The sequence below is a fragment of the Euleptes europaea genome, chromosome 3 (genome assembly GCF_029931775.1).
Source record: "Euleptes europaea isolate rEulEur1 chromosome 3, rEulEur1.hap1, whole genome shotgun sequence".
Classification (NCBI taxonomy): Eukaryota; Metazoa; Chordata; class Lepidosauria; order Squamata; family Sphaerodactylidae; genus Euleptes; species Euleptes europaea.
In genome coordinates this window covers 69,543,327-69,557,006 of record NC_079314.1, presented here as the reverse complement: position 1 = coordinate 69,557,006, position 13,680 = coordinate 69,543,327, and the positions used below count along the sequence as shown (strand labels likewise).

Genomic DNA, 13,680 nt, shown 5'->3' with positions numbered 1-13,680 from the left:
CCGCCATAAAAGCCTATTGGTAGACCTGGCCTCTGGCTGAGCCCCATTGGGAGGCCAGGTCTACCCATTGGCTTTCTTGGCAGTAGACCTGGCCTTCGGAGGCCCATAGAAGCCAATTGGTAGACCTGGCTTCTGAAGGGGGACTTTTTCCCCTCCTCGGAGTCCAGGTCTACTGCCAAGAAAGCCAGTGGGTAGACATGGGCTCCCAATGGGACTCAGCCGGAGGCCAGGTCTACCAAAGGAAGCCCGCCCCGCCCAACAGCTGATGGGGGGGGGGCAGGAACCGCCGAGCCGCCCGCCCAGCAATTGCGCGGCTAGAGGGGAGGCTTTAGCCTCCCAACCATTGAGGGCAAGGGAAAGGGGGACCCGCCCATTCTCCACGGTGTGTGTGGGGGAAGACAGCACACCCGCTCACCCGCTCTCTCTCTCTCAGGCGCGCCGGCTCCGCAGCCCGGCTGCCGGTGTGAGCGGGTGCAAGAGCAGGGGCTCCGAACCAAGTTCGGAGAGCCGCACTCAACAAGCCAAAGAGCCGCATGTGGCTCTGGAGCCGCAGTTTTGAGACCCCTGAGTTAAGAGATCAAAGTACCATAAACAGCAATGTCACCAGTAGAAAGCTGAAGTATCCAAACATTAGCTCAACAGATCAACCAATATTACTCCAATCACAGTGCACCACACTCAGAATATAAATGCAAATAGCATGGCAACGGAAATAGCTCCAAATAATTTAAATAAGCAAGTAGAGGTGCACACTACAAAGAGAAACAAACACCCAACAATCCATATGTTACCCTAAAATCTGCAAACCAAACTCTGGTAATCTCTGCTTAAAAGATCCTCTTTGCACTAGTCATCTTAGTGGTTCATCATTACACTGCCATATGCTGAATTAATTCATTGATGACTAAATCTGGATACTGCATTCCAGGCACCTCATGCAGGTGGCTATACCGTTGTATGAATCTGCTTCCTGTACTAGAAACATTTAACACATCAGAGTGCAGGTACATCCCAAATAAGGAATTGGGATATGGTCAAGCAGGGTGTTTGGCTCCTGCATCTTTTTAATGTACAAGCCTCAACATTTCCTTTTTTTTTGCCATCAAGTCACAGTTGACTTATGGTGACCCCATGGGGTTTTCAATGCAAGAGACATTCAGAGGTGGTTTGCCATTGCCTGCCTCTGCACCATGACTCTGGACTTCCTTGGTGGTCTCCCATCAGAGATCGGGCTATCCAGGTCAGGGCACTTTACTTATATCACCCCTTTATCTTCCGAATGGGCACTAACAACCGTTTACATCATTGTCCTCTCCTCTATTTTATCCTCAACAACACTGGTAGGTGGGTTAGGCTGTGTGTAACTGGCTCACTCAGCAAGCTTCCATGGCAGAGTGGGGATTCAAATCTCCCAGATCCTAGTCTGACATTCCAACCACTACACCATGCATCCCCCAAGAATCCCATTGTTTCTCTGGTAAATGAGGATGAGAACTGTTCTACACATCAAACCAAGCTTCTGATATTGTAATTACACAAAGTATGCAAACTGCATGTCTAGCCTAACTCTCACAAGCTCTTTGGTGCAAAGTTCTCACAAACATGGGGCACCCAGGAATTCCTTGGTTTATCTGCAAATAAGGAACTTGGATTTGAGGAGCTTTATATTCTTCATTCTCCAATGCAGGCACAGCAAATTATATTGGGTACACTTACATGGGCAAATAACCATTGCTTTACCAGATCTCATACCTATAATACTCCAGTGTATTATAATCAGCCAAATGTAATAGCTAGCTTCCATCCTTCATCATCCTCTACTTGCCTGGATCTATTGTATTCTACACTACTGCCTACTTCAGGAATATCAAGTATAGACAGCATACTATTTCCAAGTTTGGTGTTGTCAGAAGGTGCTGTTATGATCTCCTTCTGTCACATTATAATGCACAAATACATTTAGTGTTAAAAAATAGTCTATGGTCACTAGCTATCTTCTCCAGTTAAGGAAAACAAATATCGATCTGTCACTTTTTTGCAAGTCTCATGGGATGTTAAATTTCTGTCAACATTTTCTCATTGGAACATTGCTCCCGAGAACACAAGTCCCCTGCCGAATAAGGCTAGTGGTCCATCTAATCCAGCATTCTTTTTCAAACAGTGGCTATGCAGCTGCCTTGGAGGGCCAACTAACAGGACATAGAGGCTAAAGCATTTCTCTGATGTTGCCTCCTAGCACAGGTATTGAGAGGTTTTTGCCTCTGAGTATGGAGGTTTCCTTCAGTCACTGTGGGTAGTAGCCATTGATATATCTATCCCCCACCCATTAATCTGTTTAATTCCATTCCGTTTACCATCTGTGCTCATAGTCATAATTTAGTCCACCTGTCTAGGCACAGCAAAATATGATAATCAGAAAATTCTGTTTCTCAACCCATGCTTTTTCACTTTATGAACACAGTTGTACCTGTGTTACCATTTATGAGAAATTGCTACAGTATTCTGAAGTCCAATTTTATTTCTCAAGCCTTGATGTATATGGTAATCAGAGGACAGCCTAAAAAGGTTTGTTGTCTTTAAAAAAAAAACAGTCACCACACTAAACGATGCCCAGACTGGAGGTAGTATTCCAAGTGTGTGCCAGCAATTTGATTTACCTTGAATATTACCTTTCTCTCTAGTAGGAAAGCATGTTTCACATGACACCTGAATGTGTTCTTCTGTAGGGTACTAGTTTGTTTGTCCTTATCTAAGTGAGATGTAGTCCCAAACTAGTCAGCTGTGGCTTATCCTTCCACCCTTTGATGAACACAATGGTGAGAAACAGCAGCAAAATATATTATGGAATTTCTACTCAACATCAGCTGGATACAGAAGTGAGAGAGGTGCATCTTCTGAATCACTCACAGTAAATATGTTCCTTTTATCCTGACAAGATGTTCTTCTGGATGAAGCCATGTGATGGTTGACTTGCAATGACCAGATCCTTGTAAGAAGCCAGTGATTCTATAGGTAAAATGGACACCTTATCATACCAGCATGTGAACCACCCTCTTCAAAAAACAGAGTTGCACTTACCTGTAACTGCTGTTCATTGACGTCTTCGGTGCAGACACACGTGGGACTGCGCCTGCGCGCAGGCCTGCCGCCGGAAAACTTTTACTAGCCTTAGACCTCGAATTGGGGATGCCCCTCCCCTTAGCAGGCGGGGCCAGCGTTCGCGCCGAAATCCCCCGCGTGCTCCCGGGCGGGGCATCCCTTCTCTCCTCAGTTCCTTGCCTGCCGCCGACCAAAACATAAGCTAGAATAACAGGACCCAGGGGTAACAACCACCATAAATTAGTGCTGTTTGCACCTTCTTGTCCAATTTTTTTACTTTTTTTTTTTTTTAGGTCGAATGTGAATGCATACCTACATAAAAACCCCTCCTGTAGTTGGAAAGATAGCAGGGCAAAGAGAAGTATTCTAAGTTTAGTGTGCTGAGCTTTTGCAGACACTTCTGAGATACTGAACACTGAAGTAGAACACTCCAGGAAGAACTGTGCCACCATACTTCTAAGGCTTTGAGTCAACTCTTAGGGGTATTTCAAAATGTCTGAAAACTTGGTAGCTTCATTAATTGTATCCAGTTGCTTAAAACATGACTCTCAGTGTTGGTTTTGCAGCCCACAGCAATGTAAGCTATCACAATGGTGAACACATTCCCAAAGCTTTGTAAGAAACCGAGAAGACTAAGTAAGGCCTTGAATAGCTTTATTGAAATTTGTATAAATAAAACATGCGCATTTCAAATGTAAACCGAAGTGAACTCAAGTGCAGACAATTTTTAACCTCTGTCATGCAGGAGGCTAGCTTACATTTAAAAAAACAGAAAGCAGCTTTAAAATACCAGGATGAAACACCAGCTTTTAATATCAAAGTATAAAGCAAAGCCATGTCCACAAACCTAATTTTTATCCTGGTCAAATGCAATTTTAAACTTTTCAATGCTAACATAAATAAATAATTTACCAAAATGTGCACTCACAGAGTGAACTTTATTTACAATACACAATTTATAACCTATTGTATTTGATTAGTTCAAGTGAAGATCATACTTTTTGCTTTAACAATGGTGGGATTTCAGGTAGTAGATATGTGAAGTGTGCCTCCACGCATAGGGAGTTCTCCTATCAAAGGCAGTATTGTATATGAATCAACAATACATTCTTCCAACTATATCAAAGGGAAAGCAGCAAATAAAAAATGTTTCAAACTGTCAACACTTATTTTTGGCATCCCAGACTCCTTGAACATGGGTAATTTAAATCCAATTCAAGGTGTGTATGCTTTATCTACTTACTGTACAGGTTCTGACTCTTGAACATGCAAATGCCAATTCTTCTATAACAAGTTACCTTTTGAGATAAGATGTAAGGCTATGGTGAATTCCACCAAGAACACACATGAAAAATTAACAGACCTACCTTTAAACCAGTTGTCCATTAACAATTTGAAGGCAAGTTATATGGAAAAGTCATCTAAGTTTGATGCACAGTCGTTACTATGAATACAATTTACTATTAAAAATCAGACCCTATTACACTGTATGTAGTTTGTGAGTTGACAAACTACCAAAAATGGGGGGAGGGACTTACAGCACAATTAAAATTTTTGGACTGACACCAGATTAAAGTTACGCACATCTTATAAGCAAGGTAACAGGAATTATGTTTACAAAGTAGATCCAACAAGCAATGAGGGATACTTACATTTAATTGAAAAATTCAATTCCTTAATGCAGCATGAAATCCAGAACCTGTTCCACAGCAGCAGTAAGATGAACATAATATTCTGGATGATTACTTATACCACAAAAGGTTAAAACACCTTTTTGAGTTGTTTTCTCATGATTTTGTTGATGGTTATTTATTTTAAGTCAACATTTATTTCAGGGAGAAACTTGAAAAATTTGGTGTTCCAAGAATACTGCTGCACTTATGTATCACATATATTAGGCAAATCAATATTTGTTACAGGTATATAGACATACCCATCCCAAAATCCAGACTCTGCAGTAATATTCTTGCGATGTTAACACAAAAGACCAAATTCACAAAGAGTTGATATTAACTTGCATCAAAAAAGAAACCATAATCCATCCAAACTGCAGCAGAAACTGTAAAGGGGTTTATTTGTGATTTCCTATATATAGCTTGTGAATACAAGATTTTAAAGGTATGTAGAGACAAATTCTGTTAATGTTTTTCATTGTGTTTCACTTCAAGTACTGCACAAGTTAAAATGTAACAAGGATTTACATTCTGTCATCTGAAATTTTCCATCTCAGATTTTATTTTTAATTTGGTGGGTAATTTTGCTGTTTTGATAGATATCTCCCACAAAGTTTTTTTTCTCTGTATGGCTTCTAGGTTTTCCATTAGTTAGTGTGCATACAATTTTCATTCTCTATATCATTCTCATTCTCATTACTGTCTTCATCACTCTCTAATGGAATGCCGGTGGCAGCAGAAGCACCTTGTTTTGTTTCCCGGTCAAGAGGGAAAAAGCCAGTTCCACTGATTGTGTCCTGTCTCTGGTAAAAAAGCACATAGGCTGCTTTGGACTGTAAAATAAGAAAAAGAATATGTTTCATATTATCAAAAGCAATGTCTTTCTATTTGCATTTGTTCAAAGTCTTACTGCAGGAACTGATGATAGATCTCTTTTTAGGGTTTCAATTTTAGATTTATAAATTCTGATCTCCCAGAAAACTCAGCTGACCTGAACACTGAGGCAAGGTGAAGCTGTCACCTCAGCATCCAGTTCAGAGTTTGCTCTTATTCAAATGCAAATTCAAGCTGCAGCAAGCTACCAAGACAGCAACACTGAAGCTACAATAAATTCTCTGAGCATTGGGATTGGTCAGGTTGCAAGATGTGTGTGTATGTGGGATGCAAGATGCTTTGAAGGAAAAATGAGAAGGGAAAGTGAGAGCAAAGGACATTAAAAGTCCTCAAGCAGAAGCAAGAAATTTAAGCCAAAGCACAAATGGTATGTCGACGGGCTGTGAAAGGGACTGATGAAAACTATTCTGTGATAGCAGGGTCAGATCTATGGGGAGATGTAGCAGAGAAGAAACAAATTTAAAGATGAAGAGTTGGTTTTTATCCCCAGCGGTTCTCTACCTTTTAAGGAGGCTCAAAGCGGTTTATGATTGCCTTCCCTCCCCTCCCACAATAGACACCCTGTGAGGTAGGTGGGGCGGAGAGAAATGTGACTAGCCCAAGGTCACCCAGCTGGCTTCATATGCAGGAGTGGGGAAACCAACCCGGTTCACCATATTAGGACCTGCTGCTCATGTGGAGGAGTGGGGAATCAAACCCAGTTCTCCAGAGTACAGTCTGCTGCTCTTAACCACTACACCACGCTGACTAGATAGAAAATGTGCATACTTCACTTGATCTGCTAGCCAACTGTAATTAATATTTTCTGCTGAGGAAAGTAACAGCACTAAAATACAAAAGGTACAATTTCCACTTTTTCTCAACAATATTTTGAAAATCTGCTTGTATGTATGGTCATCTTAAACGGCAACCAAAACAGTGCTATTTACAAGTGGAATTTATCTGTGAATCTATTGCTTCTCTTTATTCTATTTATCTATACTTTTCCTGAAGAATAAAGAAGGCAGGGGAAAAAGAAAAATGCTTATTACAGAATCTTGCCAGGCTTCTGGATAAATTCAACCTGAGCTTTCTCTTAAATTTCCCTGACCATGAATAAAATATTCTGTTATAGCCATAAAAATTATTCCATTTATTTTTAAGTCTGCATGTACTAATTTTTTTTAAAGACTTGGTTTTCCAAATGATAGCAATATAGTTAGCTTCTCTTGGAGAAAGCTTTTCTCTCCAAGTGTAATTCTATCTTGATATACTAGTACCATATACTGGACACTGGATAAAATAGCTGGCTAAGAATCTAATTTGGCTGCAAGTCAATGAGCAACAGGGAGGAAAACATCTTGAATAAGGACAAAATATCTGGGATCTTAGATAGAATGTTAGATAAGTAATTAATTGAAAAGTTATCTCGTGGAACATAAAAAACTAACCAAAGACATAAATAATAAATAAAAGCATTTTCCAGGCTGACAGTGCAGTGCTTAGCAGAGTGCTACAGGCAATTAGAAACCAGGAACCACATGCAATGCCAAAACTACTTGAATACTCTGGCAGTTGCCATTCCCTTTCAGCGTGGTGTAGTGGTTAGGAGCAGTGGACTCTAATCTGGTGAGCCGGGTTGGATTTCCCCACTCCTCCACATGAAGCCACCTGGGTGACCTTGGGTTAGTCACAGTTCTCTCGGAACTCTCTCAGTCCTACCTACCTCACAGTGTCTGTTGTAGGGAGAGGAAGGGAAGGAGATTGTAAGCCGGTTTGATTCTCCTTAAAAGGTAGAGAAAGACGGCATACAAAAACCAACTCTTCTTCATACCATCTCATTTCCCTGACTGCTTGCCATTGGATGGTTATGTGCTCTCCTCACACCACCCCTCTCTTCACTCCCATGTCTTGTCTCTACCCAGTGCCAGAGATGTAGACACCAAGTGCATCAGCTGAGTGCTGAGCAGCAACACCTGGAGTCCAGTTGGTTGTCTGTACACACTGTATTGCTTTTCTGCACCCTCAAGATTCCAGTTTTTCTCACTGATCATGTGTAGAATGGGAGGAGGATCCAGGAACAACAGCTTTGCATCAATTCTGGAATTAACAAAACTGATACAGAGAAGATCCCAAATTCACAACTGGTCCTTTTAGATGTGACGTAATGATCAGTGGTTCCAAAAACCATCACTAAATCATAGGAATCACTACAGTGCATTTGTTTCTTATCTGCTAAGCAAGGATTGCTGAACAGCATAGACTCAGTGACCTGCATAAGGGTAAAAGCCAAATGAACTACAGTAAACTGATGTGATGTAGGTGTGCCTCACATGGGATATTCTGAACTTTTCAAATGTGATTTAAAGGCTTCTGCATTCGTTCTTTTTTTAAATTGCATGACTGAAATGCATACTAGTATTTATAGACTAGTCATTCATCACTTTTGGGACTATCTTATACTGTAAAGCATTGAATTTTTGCAAATCTTTTTTTTACATGTTGTATAAGAAAAGTACTAAGCTCTGCTAAAATACTGCATACTTTTTTGGAACCACTGCTATTTTATACTATACCATAAATAGTAGTTTTAGTCAAAGACATATCTGAACTGCATTCAGGTTTGCTCATGGACAACAATTATTTTCTTGTTTTAAGAAAAAAAATTACTTGCCACTATTTGTTCCTCCGATGCGGTGGACACACTACTATCATCGAAGTAATACCACTTCCCATCATCCTTATTTTTTGCAAAAGCAGTGTCTAGGATATGGGGGAAAAAAGTTTTACTTGACAGCTTTGATAACAGATCACAACAAGACATCACACATATATATTACTTACAATGTCCTCCTCCCATGCCTCCATAGTGGTTGGACACAGCAATCAAGTTATATCGGCAAGGCCCAGCATTTGGATTTATAAGGAACTCTGACATATCTAAATCACTGTTTTAAAGAAAAAATGACATTTGTGATGAACAGGTCTATACATTATATGTTACTGTAATGCCTGACTCTAAACCTAAAACAGAGATAATGAATCATACTGAAAATGTGGAGAGTTTAAGCGTTCATTTAATTGGTGTTCATCAAGAATTTAAATATATCATCCTTGCCCCTAAAGGAGGAGATGGTAAGCCTCAAACAGATAGGCCCTGTTCACATTAATTCTAGGAGAATGATAAAGTTACCACAGTTCCTTCACTTTAGTAAATTATTCTTTGTAAATCTTTATTTAAAGTAATAGGGATTTCACTTGGCATAAATGCATTTAAGAGCCTTGAACATACTGGGGAAAAGTTCATATAATCAAGAATAAAGCCATTTAATTAAATTTTAATTCTGACCTTCCCCTAGCTCTGAGTACGTTATACCATTTTCCAAAAACAAATACTACATATACCATATTATGCATTAATATAACACATTACACAGATAAGAGCTCTAAACAGAGTTAAAAGGCCAAAACAAACTCAGTTCCTCCATATACCCTAAATCTGGCCACCCAGGCTATATGCCAACAAAAGCATTCTTACAATACCCCTGAAGATGATCTGATTTAGGCTTTGAAGGCAATTGCTAAATTAACAGCATCATTTAAGAAAACCAGATGAAGCTCACTTTTATGCACATGGCCAGCTATATTACTTCTGAGTAATAAGCATTGTGCTGGCAATTTAATCGACCAGAAAAGATTTAACATTAAATACAGGGCTATTTAACTTGAAAGTATACCTCTAAACCTCAAGGTTTGACACTGCTCAGATACTACACTACAATATCGAGATTTCAACAACGACAACAGCGATATAGGTTTGGAATGAACCTTATCAAGATCCAAGTGAAACATGCCCTGTTAATTAACCTTGGAAGATTAACAAATCCAAATGAAATTTCCTCCAGTTTTTTGATCCGAACTGATTAGACCAGATCTGGCAGCACTGCAGTGTCTGCAGCTGCACACTGATTTCAGTTTCATTTCCCCACACTATCTTTAAGTTCCCATTTCCTGGGAGTAGCGGGAGGGATACAAGAGAGGCAGTAAAATAAGAGTGCAACTCAAGACACATAACTGGTAAGCCATCCAACTAGAACACATGGTCCATCTTCCCCTTTTGGTTTTCTCTACTTGTTGCTTCCTGTAACCACTATGCTGGCTAGAGGGCTTTCATGTTACACAATCACAGCCTCTAAGGCACACTGAACTAGCTGTGTGGTTCTTGAGATCTTGGAGTAAAGCTATTGTGCAGGCCATCTGGGAGAGCAGTGAAGAGAGCCAGTACAATGTAGAGGTTAGTGTCGGCTTTCAACTCAGGTTGAAACCTCTGCCATAAAGCTCACTGAGTAACCTTGGACCAGTCACTCACACTCTCAATCTGTTTCACAGGGTGTTTGTTAGCATGGAAAATAAGTGATCTACATATGCCACCCTGAATTCCTAGGAAGAAGGGCAGTACAAATAGGTAGACTAATACAAAACAAAAAAAAAAGGCTACCACACCAAGCAAAGTTATCTCATCTGGCTTGTGCTATTTGATGTTTGATCTTTTTTGGGGGGACAACTGCATGTTTCCTATCAGTTTTTATTTGTAAAAGGTCACAACATCAGGTTTTAGACAAGATCACCAAGAGATGTAGGAAGCAGAAGAGAGGAGACATGCTGACAAAACTGGGGAAGGTTTTGTTGACGGAATAATCCATTGTTAGGGAAACAGAGGGTTAATTTTTTTAATGAAGAAACAGTTATGAGCACATTGCAACAAAGTCAGTGAAACATCATCAGCAAAGGACATAGCTGAGATAACCTAGACTCTAGACATGGTAAATACAACTAATATTTTGTCGAAGGCTTTCACGGTCAGAGTTCATTGGTTCTTGTAGGTTATCCGGGCTGTGTGACCGTGGTCTTGGTATTTTCTTTCCTGACATTTCGCCAGCAGCTGTGGCAGGCATCTTCAGAGGAGTAACACTGAAGGAAAGTCTGTCAGTGTCAAGACCACGGTCACACAGCCCGGATAACCTACAAGAACCACAACTATTATTTATTTGAACAAGACACTTGACACTGAACAAGACACTGAACAAGACACTGTATTTCATACAGGTTTTCTCACGCTCCATCCTCCATCTAGATTACCCGCTGGAAGATGTGTAGCTGCATTCCCACTAGATCAAGATACAAATTAAACAGTGAATTCTGCTCTCTCCTAGAAGCATACTTAACATTATACCCAATGTAAATATTACAGCTAACTTTCAGTGAACTGATACATTCTCTTACTTTATCGGAAAGTCAACCAAAGTATCCAATTTATCTCTCATGTATCTGCTGTAAGAAAAACGTTTTAGATGTACCACCAATACTGGTGGCAATGACCACAAATCCAGTTTTTTGGTAGCTTGCTGATGTTCTTTACAGTTTGGGCAATACCTAGAAGAAGACAAATTCATGTCAAATTCTTGTTTATGCTAAGTTGCGGTGATCTCATTAATGTTTGTGCATGATTGCCCCCCAAAATACATGGCATTTTTGTGACATTACACAAGCAAACATTTCAGAGTGTTTTATTAATTAACTGCCTGTACTGGAGAGGCGTACTGCCTCCAGTTAATCTGAAGACTAAGGAACCTGAACGCTCTGCTACTTGTAGTACGTGAATGGAAAGTTAAATAATTACATATGCTCATTAAGACTGTATTTTCTCTGGCCTGCATATTTCCTCTAGCTATCAAGTGTAGCTCTCAAACTTATCTGTGAAAGATACAATTGCTCTTACAGACTGAAGAAGCAATGTCTTATTCAGATTTAATTCTCTCTCACCTTCCTCGGGATGTTACCAAGAGAAAGATTTGGAGCTGGCCTTGGGATCATGCCCATTGTGCCTCGCACCACAGGGAGAAGTCAAGAACTCAACTCTGAGATCTAGTACTAGGGAAAGACCAGTTTAGCCCCCAGGTGGACCTTTTTCTTCTTCTATGGAAATTAATGGCTGTCTGATATGCCCATGCAAAAATGTAAAATGAGTTCCTTTTAGGTAATGCTGCAGTAGGGTTAATATTATCTTTCTTGCCTGACAACTTCCAGCAACAGGGATTCTTGGGATCATTACATAATTTCCAGTCCAGCAGAATGCCTCATTTTAGCATTCATGATAATTTTAGTCAGATTTTTTTTCTAGAACATGCAGGAACATCATGCACACTCAAATGAGGAAGGAAATCTAGTGCGTGTGAGGGGTACAGTGCAATAACCAGTCTAATAGTAAAGTGCAGCTGTTGCTTAGAGTTTTAGATTAATTACTGCTTGGAAATATAAAGGCAAACTATTCTATGTCTCCAGCCATGATCTCTGCAGAAGTGCAGCATATTCTTTCCCCGCTAGTCTGAGAAACATCATCAGCCCATTGGTTGCATTTTGGATCTTACCATGGATCTTCAGCACCAAGTTTTTCCTTTGTTGTGAATAATTCAATGCAATCTTTTAATTTCACAAAGGGTTTTTTTGGAGGTCTATAGTCCACACTTTCATGCTTTTCAAAATCCTACAGAGAAATATTTCTTGAGTTAAGAGAACAAATGAAGCAGAACTAATTTTAGTGATATCATTCTGACAGTACATAATTTACATGCTACATTTGGAAAGCTAGCCCATAAAGGGCAAGAGGCCCCTGTTATTTAAAATGAATCGTATAAAGCCTTTATTATCCACAAAGACACACTTCGTGGAAGCTAACATTTACACATTTTGATTATTTATAATACTGCTACATATATACTAAAACCCACATACCTCAGCAGCATTTTCATCAAAGTATCTCTTTTTAACTTCAGGATCCCAGTCCAAAGCCAAGAAAGATCTTTCTAAAAAGCAAAGTACAAGCTTCTTTTTAAATAAAATATCAAATTCATTTATATTTGGTCATGCTGACTAATAACCAAAATGCACTAAATCACTGTTATAAGTTCTTCTAAGAAAATTGTGTAATTTTTTTTAACCATTCAACATTAAATGCAGCTGGATCATTATATAGTATACCATGAAATTCTAATAGTGAGTTGTGAAGAACAGGGGCAAAACTTGATAAGCATTTGCCAAGTGTGGCATCCTTATTTACCTAGTACCTTTTTATCTCACCCTCCTCCAAGGAGCTCAGGGTAGTATACGTCATCCCCCCTCCCCAAATATCATAAAAATCCTGCAAAGTAGAGGAAGTTGAAAGAAAAAAAGAGAAATGCTGGTTCAAGGTTACTCAGGAAGCTTCATGGCCAAGCACAAGTTTGAATCTGGTCCTCCTAGATCCTACTCCATCTAACCACTACATTATCCTACTGCCCTTTCCTCCATATAAATGTGAACCTGACTTTCATCAAGTGCAAAGACTAGGCTAGATCATACAGACAGTTAAGGTTAAAAAGGTCAGTTAAGGTTTTGGAAATAGGATCAACATAGCCAGCAGATATGTTAATGTAAAGTAATATCCAACAACACAATTGAGCAGAATAAAATTTATTTCATTGTAAAACTTACCATCTAATCTAAGTTGTCTGTCATCAAATCTAATGTGCCTGGTATCATCTTTCACATAATTGATATCAGTATTGCCTAAGCTGTTAAATTGGAATGTGAATAGTCTTTTCTTGTGCCCCATAAGATGATCCTTGCAGGAGTCCTCTGTACACAACCCATTCTCAGAGTCATTATCTCCTCCAACAGAGTCTTCTGACTGGCTGTTTTCATTTTCAGAAGGAAGTTCCTGATCCTGGCTTGATTCATCATCTTGTTCATCTGTTTCCATTTCACCTGGAATGAAGGATACATTCCAATGAAACTGACAGCACTTCTTATTCAAATAGCAATTTATTTACTTTTATTTTATTTTCATTTATAGTCCACCCTTTTCACTGAGACTCAAGGTGGATTACAAGTATGATGTAACTATTCAGTCAGTCAGTATACCAATTGGAAAGTATGTTAACATTTGACACTTAACAGCAAAGACTCCTAGTAAAATAAAGCTATTCAGTCAGCAAGC

General features: G+C 39.5%; 1 protein-coding gene across 2 annotated transcripts in view; it reads right to left on the bottom strand.

The window, feature by feature from the left end:
- Positions 1-3,736: 3,736 nt before the first annotated feature.
- USP15 (ubiquitin specific peptidase 15) overlaps positions 3,737-13,680 on the bottom strand; it is a 59,683-nt gene continuing 49,739 nt past the window's right edge. For both annotated transcript variants that reach the window (XM_056845925.1, XM_056845926.1), the window contains 7 exons: positions 13,176-13,448; positions 12,438-12,508; positions 12,074-12,189; positions 10,929-11,078; positions 8,490-8,593; positions 8,320-8,408; positions 3,737-5,605 (listed from right to left, as the gene is read on the bottom strand). In XM_056845925.1, coding sequence (XP_056701903.1) covers positions 5,420-5,605; positions 8,320-8,408; positions 8,490-8,593; positions 10,929-11,078; positions 12,074-12,189; positions 12,438-12,508; positions 13,176-13,448 — 989 coding nt within the window. In that variant the 3' untranslated portion in view covers positions 3,737-5,419. The remainder of the gene's footprint in view (positions 5,606-8,319; positions 8,409-8,489; positions 8,594-10,928; positions 11,079-12,073; positions 12,190-12,437; positions 12,509-13,175; positions 13,449-13,680) is intronic.